This window comes from Chelonus insularis, unplaced genomic scaffold (genome assembly GCF_013357705.1).
Source record: "Chelonus insularis isolate UGA/USDA-ARS -01 unplaced genomic scaffold, ASM1335770v1 contig_422_pilon, whole genome shotgun sequence".
NCBI classification, from domain to species: Eukaryota; Metazoa; Arthropoda; class Insecta; order Hymenoptera; family Braconidae; genus Chelonus; species Chelonus insularis.
The window spans coordinates 177,352-185,611 of record NW_023276573.1 but is presented as its reverse complement, the minus strand read 5'-3'; the positions used below and the strand labels follow the sequence as shown (position 1 = coordinate 185,611).

At 30.9% G+C, this 8,260-nt stretch overlaps 2 protein-coding genes across 5 annotated transcripts; both read right to left on the bottom strand.

Annotated features, from left to right (window-relative positions):
• Positions 1–2,303: 2,303 nt before the first annotated feature.
• LOC118069675 (zinc finger and BTB domain-containing protein 14-like) lies at positions 2,304–5,055 on the bottom strand. Of its 2 annotated transcripts, none has more exons than XM_035087946.1 (5): positions 4,859–5,055; positions 3,840–4,079; positions 3,375–3,772; positions 3,042–3,308; positions 2,304–2,952 (listed from the first exon to the last, which is right to left on the bottom strand). In XM_035087946.1, exons 2-5 carry the CDS (start codon positions 4,060–4,062, stop codon positions 2,446–2,448), a joined length of 1,395 nt encoding a protein of 464 aa, XP_034943837.1. In that variant the 5' UTR covers positions 4,063–4,079; positions 4,859–5,055; the 3' UTR covers positions 2,304–2,445. The 2 variants fall into 2 exon arrangements, with proteins under 2 accessions (XP_034943837.1, XP_034943838.1); XM_035087947.1 differs by having other exon boundaries at positions 3,393–3,772; positions 4,859–5,053.
• Positions 5,056–5,166: 111 nt separating this feature from the next.
• hd (humpty dumpty) lies at positions 5,167–8,260 on the bottom strand. Of its 3 annotated transcripts, XM_035087945.1 has the most exons (7): positions 8,222–8,260; positions 7,591–7,885; positions 7,263–7,494; positions 6,419–7,205; positions 6,154–6,343; positions 5,530–6,077; positions 5,167–5,260 (listed from the first exon to the last, which is right to left on the bottom strand). In XM_035087945.1, exons 1-6 carry the CDS (start codon positions 8,243–8,245, stop codon positions 5,893–5,895), a joined length of 1,713 nt encoding a protein of 570 aa, XP_034943836.1. In that variant the 5' UTR covers positions 8,246–8,260; the 3' UTR covers positions 5,167–5,260; positions 5,530–5,892. The 3 variants fall into 3 exon arrangements, with proteins under 3 accessions (XP_034943836.1, XP_034943834.1, XP_034943835.1); XM_035087943.1 differs by lacking the exon at positions 5,167–5,260 and having other exon boundaries at positions 5,552–6,077; positions 7,263–7,885; XM_035087944.1 differs by lacking the exons at positions 5,167–5,260; positions 8,222–8,260 and adding an exon at positions 7,957–8,123 and having other exon boundaries at positions 5,553–6,077; positions 7,263–7,885.

Sequence of the window (8,260 nt, the reverse complement as noted above, 5' to 3'; positions counted from 1 at the left end):
CTAGAGATAGAGACTAGTATGATAAATGCTTCTGTCGGCACCGTTCCTACAAAGGAATCATATCACTAAACCGGTCTGCAGGGAGAGCCCGGTCTACAAAAAGAGGGGGTGATTAGGTCGTCATTCTACAAAACTGCCACATAATCACGGAAAAGGGACCGTTCCTACAAAGGAATCATATCACTGAACCGGTCTACAGGGAGAGCCCGGTCTACAAAAGAAGGGGTGATTTAGGTCGTCATTCTACAAAACTGCACATAATCTACGAAAAAGGGACCGTTCCTACAAAGGAATCATATCACTGAACCGGTACAGGGAAGCCCGGTCTACAAAAAGAAGGGGGTGATTTAGGTCGTCATTCTACAAACTGCACATAATCTCGGAAAGAAGAAACTCTTCCTACAACGGAATCATATCACTGAACCGGTCTACAGGGAGAGCCCGGTCTACAAAAAGAAGGGGGTGATTTAGGTCGTCATTCTACAAAACTGCACATAATCTACGGGAAAGAAACTCTTCCTACAAAGAAATCATACAACTGAACCATTCTACAAAGAACACACAGTCTACACAGAAGATGAGCTACTTTACGCCGTCCTTTAGTAAAACGGAAGAGTGAGTGTTTCTACAAAGCAATCATACCTCTGCACTGTTCTACAAACCAAACGTAGTCTACAAAAAAACGAGTAATTTTGGTCGTTACTCCGTAAAACTACACATATTCTACGTAGAAAACGACTGTTCCTACAAGGGAACCGCAACACTAAACAATTCCACAATAATAACACAGTCTACTAAAAATATGAGCTACTTCAGATCGTTCCTCAACATGATCGGACACATTCTACTCATAACATCGCCGTTCTTACACAAACATCATATCACTACGATTTCCTACATGTACATAGTCTACAAATAGATGAAGATCATTTAAGTCATCCTTCAATGCAACTACACCTAATCTACACCCACTTCGAACATTCCTACAGAGAAATCACATCGCTACACTAATCTGCTAGCAGATCATAGTCTACAAAAACTATTTTTTCGGATCATCGTTCAGTATAATTGCACTCATCTACGTCCCGTGAAACCGTTTCTACTGAAAAATCTTACAACTACACCATTTTACAACAACTCCATAGTCTACAATAAATATAAGATAATTTAGGTCGTTCCCTATCAGATCCGCACACATTCTACTCATACCATAAACCGTTCCTACACAGACATGACATCACTACTATCTTCCTACGAAGGAATCATGTCACAACACTATTCTCCAAGACGCCGATAGTCTACCAAGATAAAGGTGTACTTCAGGTACTTCTTCTGTGAAACTACACTACGTTTACTTGGACGGTACATAAGGACGGTTCCTACGAAGTAATCATATTGGCCACTCGACGAAAACTAATAGGCCTAGATAATACAGAAAGCAGCCTGTAACTCTTATCTCTCTCTAGCCGCATATCCGAACAATTTCCTTCATCAAACTACCACTACCTACCACAATCTTCTTCGACAATCTCCCCGGTCTACCTGTCTCAACTTTTTATCCCCTTTCCGAGTCAAAATGTCGATTCTTCAAATTCGTATACTCATTATCCACTTCCTCACCCCTTCCATCTACTACATCCACTCATACTTAACTTATCCCCACTAAATATTCCTATTCCTCACAATATCACCATCATTCCTGTACTAATCATACTACCCGATTCATCAACGGCTCATGGTACCCTTCATCGATAATTCTCTTCTTCGCTTATAACTCCGCATTTAAAGACCGATTTCAACCACAACCATATCAATGGACTCATGACAACAACATCTCTCCATTCGACTACTTTCAATTACTATTAAATTATGCACATTCACTACCCATCAATCACTCATTAAATCATTCGTATATATAGAAAACAGTAAACTATTTCACATCAATTCTTCATTTCTTTATTGTTCTCCTTAAACGTTAATTATTACACTTACTCCCTCCGCATTTTCATTACGAAAACCATTTACATTTTATTCATAAACGTATCATTGCACATCATCTATATTATTTCACTTGCGGTTATCATCTACATTTACTTCTTAATATTAAATGTTTTATGATTTTTATCTTATATGTTGCACATCATAATCTTACATAATTGCACATCTACCATCATCATATTAATACTCTCCCCAAAACGAATTATTCATATTTTTCCAAAACATTCCCCTTTCTACATCACTTCTTTCGGTTTTTCAATTCGTTTCTTTAATTCGGATTACTCTGCTAATTGTTTTCAGTACCGTGAATCACTCAAGATTCTTTTGTATAAATCATACCGATGTACAAATTATTTAAATCTTCATCATTTATCCCTATTATTATCCAAATATTAACTTATTCATTCGATTACAATTGTCGCACAATAATATTCAACATTTCTCCTTTTAATTATCACCACCTCCTTGTTGTTCCATTACCAATGATGTTTTCACATTATTTACCTTTCTTGGCCTACCACGTTTCCCTCTGCTACTGTTACTACTGTTATTATTATTACTACCATTCCCATCGATCCAACTTTGATTTTCAAAATTACTAAATGTTTTCCTTTTTGGCCACTGATAATGTGAATCCAAATGCTGCTTCAATTTATCTTGACGTGCAAACATACGTGGACATAAATTACATGCAAAAGGTCGTTCTCCCGTATGCACTCGACGATGTCTTGCAAGATGAGATGCTCTCGTGAAGGCTAATGTACACAAATCACACGGAAATGGTTTATATTGAGCTTTACATTGCTGCCTTCGATGCTGTTGCGGCTGTTGCTGTTGTACAACAACCTTACGTTCTTTTTTTCCTAAATTTTGAATTGTACAATCAACCTCTGCTTTTATTTCCACTGTTTTTAAACTTTCCGAATCATCCAATGTTTCGTTACACTGTAAATCCTAGAAAAATTTTATCAATAATAAACGTCAATTATCATTACTCTTAAATTACAACTATTCTTTCGTTTAATATTAATATGGATATTTACATTTTTCTGATCTACAGCTTCGTCGTTCATTTGAATTGCCGGTACCGTCGGATCTTCATTAAAATTTGATTCCACTCTTCCGTTGTTATCAATAATTAGCCTTTCATCAATCATTTCTTCATCTTTCGGTAATACATCTGACGTTCTTATACTCGCCTCATTATTCTTCATTACCTGTCCTATTTGTTTGTGTCCACTATTACCACCACTCATATCGCATTTTATACCATAATTACGTTGTTTAAATATCGGTGGTGGTACATATCGCTAAACATTTAAAATATATATATATATATATATATTTTTTTTCTTATTCATTCAGTTACCTTATACCTCATAAATTGTCCTTACTATTTGTGATCCTTTCGATACAGTTAGATCCTGATAATTTTCGTCATGATTCTCCATTACCATTGGATCATCTTCAACCTCAATTTCTTCCATTCTAATACCTCCTACCCAACTACTATTTTGTTTTGATAAAAATTGCGTTTTTCTATAATCTAATGGTCGATGTTTACTTTCATAATGCTGATGATTATGATTGTTATTATCATACTTTGTTTCAACTCGAGAATACATATTACTTTCATTTCTATTATCACCAGATAATCCACGTATTTCAAGATCTGTAGCTGTCTTTATGAGTGATGGAAGATGTTCTTCTGCTACATTTATAGATCCACGATACATAAAATCTAAAAGACATTCCATTTCCTCTACTGAAACACCTGTAAAAATATTTTATTACATATTTATAATTATACACTATTCATAACTCTGCTTTTATTAATATACCTTTTATTATAAATATCGGCTGTTGTTCACCATAATGTTCTTTAAATACTCTTTCAAAATATGGACTACAAGCAGCAAGAATAAGCTTATGAGCACGAAGCATACCACCTTGACAAGCTAAAGTTGTATCTGTTAAAGATCCACTCTTATATAGACCTTCAAATAGGCCTGAAAGATTTGCTAAATGATTATTCCATGTTAAATTAAACGTCTTATCTCCCATCTTTTATCAAATTTTATCTAAAAATAAAATAATATATATTTATTAATATTACATTTTTATTAATGTTATCCTATTCAATTATTATATGAAATATTTGTTTGTAAACAGCTCAAGTGGGGTGAAAAAATCTAGAGAAAACTACGCGATCATGCGCAAACTGAGCTTTCACTATACGATCCATAATTTTGTTGTTGCTGTCCTCTGCTTGTATTTATAAAGTTTTTGCCCTATTTTTACAATAACCTTTTGGTTTTTTTTTTTCTTTAAATACTATTTTGTTCATTAATAAATACATCTTTTTAAATTCTTATTAATTCTTAAGTATTATCTACAATCTTGTATTAAAATTGACTATAATAATATCTCTTTCCTCTATCTATTTAATATATAATTCGATCAATAATACGAATTCCATTTTAATCATACTTTTTACCATTTTATGAACAATATCTATTGCTTATTTTTTATTAAATATTACGTTTTGTATAAAATATCGTTTTCTGTGTCTAATTTATTGTATAGAACTACCAAGTGTGCACTCAAGTCTTCTATTAATATCGCTTGGCACACACTTGTATACAATTCAATTCGTCACAAATAATATCATGTACTTAAAAAATTTCCAAAATACGATTTTTTTTCATTTCAATTGCCATTGAAAATATAAAATTTAATAAAATAATATATACATGTAAATATGTTATATACATATATGTACATATCAAGATAATTTTATATTAATGTAATTATTCTTAAATAAATTAAATCATTATAAAAAATCGACATTTGTGCTTACATTTTATCTCACTTAGTAGATTTTTTCAATTAACTATTCAGTAATATTTTATTTCTCTTCAAAAATGAGAGTTTTCAAACTTTTGATTTAAAATTTTTCTATACATATAATGTTAAAAACAATCTAGTGTAACTGAACACAATTAGAACGCACAAGGGGTACACAGTTTGCTGCTCCCTTGCCAAGGCTGAACTACGACTAATATCAACCCAGGGGGACGCAACTACGGTCGCCGGGGGTCGCAGGGAGAGGCAGAACCCCACGGGGGGGGCGGCTTCACCCCCCACGTCGCTACTATAACGCCATGCCTAAAATCATATACTGTACTGTTCCATTACTTCATTCCCGAACCCTAGTGTACATTTTTCCACGATTTTATATTTATAATATAAATACTGCTATCTAAAAATTTACCCTCTTCAATTATTACATATCAATAATGAATATATTTTTTTATATAACATAAATGTCTTCAATACAACATTATACAGACATAAGACTGCTCTACAATTATAATTTTATTATAATTCTATTAGCTATTAATATCTCATTGAGTCGTTTTTCTCCATTTTTTATCTCTTTGTCTTTTTTTTTGCATTAAAACAATAACATTGATATACATATATTTTGTTCATATATATGTATATAAATATGTTATATGTCTAAACAACCATTTATATTAATAATTCATTGTTTTTATTTAAATTTATTCTTTTTATTATTATCATTATATGAACGTGTCTTAATTGCGGGGCCACTATAAGCACTAAAAGACGGCAGCACTATTGATTCGTTATTTTTAGGGATAACACGTCGGGGATGGTCCCCACCCAAGGGCGTTCTGCTCCCTGAATTCCCAGCATTGAAAATTCAATATTATTGTCACTACCACCATCACCATTTCAACATATACATTTTCCAATATTTACTACATATCAATATTATTATGGGATATGTAAATTACTATTATATTTAACGAAAATTATTACATTTTGTTTATTATTACTGTATACAATATTTGTCATTAAGAAATTTCAACACCATATATATCCATCACTAATAGAATACTTTAAACTTTCAATCAATTGAATTCGTTTTGGATCAGAACTACAAAAATGGGACAATAATTGATCATTCAAACCACAATCACTTAAATTTTCTTTACTAAATACACTTTGATGGTTTTTATCATTTTCTTTCTCATCCAGTAAACCACTATCTGAAAAAATGACACAAAATATTAATTACTTATTTGATAAAATATACAATATTTTCTATATAATAATTTCCTGTACCTTTTAATCCATATTTTAGATCAGTAAATGATTTTGTTGAATAAACTTTTTCACAACTAACTGAAAACTGATCTAATTGACTTGACTTCATTAATAAACAAAGAGATGGTAATGTATGTGGTAATATAGGTCCTTTTATTTCTAAAGAATAAAATTTATCATTGTCTATACATACATTACTTTCACGAACCTAAGAAAAATATTTTCATCAATTACTTAATTTATTACACACTTCTTTACATTTACACCTATTAATAGTAATTACCTTTAATGATTTCAATGTAGCACCATAAAAAGCAACTGGAGCTAATAAAGTTGGTGGTATTCCAGCTAAAGGACCAGTTATTGCTACTGCGGATTTACAATTTATTAAAAAATTAAATAAAGCTTGAGCTTCAACTCCTTTTACATAAATAAGTGATTGTTTTAATTTGTCAATTTGACTATCTTTCTTCATATCACTGCGTTTTTGAGTTTTATTTATTTTTTTCATTTCTGAACCTTCAATACCTAAACTTTCTAATAAATCATCCTTTTCATTTTCATTATTATCACTGAAATCATCATCTTTATCATTATCATAATCATCATCATCATCACCATCATCATCAGGATTTTTTCTATTCTCCATTTGTAACATCGTATTCGAATTAAAACTATTACTTTGATCTTCTTTTATTTTTAATGGCATAGTAAATTCAATTTCTTGCTGTTTTAATGCCTGCCTGAATCCTCGAGTTGTAGGTGTTAAAAGAACATGAACCTCTGAAATACCGCAAATTCCGGCAGCTCGAAAAAGGGCAGTAAATGTATTTGCGCAGACATAAAAATATGGGCATTGTTGTGCACGTAAAAGATGGAATAATGATCTAAAACTTTCAGTCCATTCACTATATAATGCATCTTTAATTAATTGATTATTGACTAGATTCAGTGAATCACTTGCTAATTTGCTGTTTACTTTATTATAATTCATTGTACTTCTCATACGAGGATATAATTCAATCCAAGGAAGGGATGGATGTTGCCAAACTAAACAACATTGATGAAATCTACAAATAACAGTAGTAAATATTAATACTATCAATAATTATGATAAAAATTCTTACCGTGCATTCGGACTTGTATCTAAAGTTGTCTGCTGTTCTCCTGTGTTAATACATCGTACAAATCCAGTTGTACCAGATGCTTGTTCACTTGTTTTTAAATTTACATTCCATGCAAATGGTTTTAAAGACATAAATCGCATTTTTGTATTTAATGTCCAGTCAATTGGTAAATATAACGTCCCTTTCTTTAAACTATCTTTATTATTCACTTCTTTGTCTGTAACATCTAATTCTGATAAAAAACATGATAAAGATTGTGATTCAGTTTTATCTTTCAACTGCTTGTTATTTTGAATTTTCATTAAATCAAATAAAACTGAATCTGTACTTGTATCCATCATAAGCATCACATCATCATCTTTAAATTTTTTATCTGATTCATCCTTTAAAAATGGATTTTTCCTTTTTTTCGCCTTATTAGTAGTATTCGATTTGTTTGGTGATGTAACAGTTATGTCCAAAGAGGGTTTATCTAATCCAACTTTATTTTTCATTCGTGCTTGTAAGGCTTTCTTTTTCATCTTTAATCGATGCATTTGCATCACTTGTTCAGGATGAATCCAAATTGGAACATCGGATGATGTTGATGATGATGATGATGACGACATCATTTTACGAATATTCTATATTATAATTTCAGATATAATTATAAGAAATAACATATATTTGTTATTAATAATTATTATTTATTTACAAGTGTCCTTCAAATATAGGTTATGACAAAATTGAAACCATGTGATCCACAGATGAATAGATTTTTAATTTATTTATACATTTTAGTCAATTCAACATGTAAATCATTTGTTTATATTTTAATATTATGATTTAACGAAAAAATTTTTATCACATTAATAAGTCTTTTTACTCAATGAAAATCAAAATTATATAAATTAAAAAAAAATTAATATTATAGTATCTACAAAAGAATTTGATACTTATTATTCAATAAAATTTTATACATAATCGAAAACAAAAGATTTCATCAAACTATTATGAAC

Coding starts and splice junctions, on each gene's coding strand:
- LOC118069675 (XM_035087946.1), bottom strand. CDS start 4,062: ATGGGAGATAAGACGTTTAATTTAACATGGAATAATCATTTAGCAAAT. Junction 3,773..3,839: donor GCCGATATTTATAATAAAAG/GTATATTAATAA, acceptor ATATTTTTACAG/GTGTTTCAGTAGAGGAAATG. Junction 3,309..3,374: donor TAGTAAGGACAATTTATGAG/GTATAAGGTAAC, acceptor TTAAATGTTTAG/CGATATGTACCACCACCGAT.
- hd (XM_035087943.1), bottom strand. CDS start 8,245: ATGAAATCTTTTGTTTTCGATTAT. Junction 7,206..7,262: donor GATACAAGTCCGAATGCACG/GTAAGAATTTTT, acceptor TGTTATTTGTAG/ATTTCATCAATGTTGTTTAG. Junction 6,344..6,418: donor CTACATTGAAATCATTAAAG/GTAATTACTATT, acceptor TATTTTTCTTAG/GTTCGTGAAAGTAATGTATG.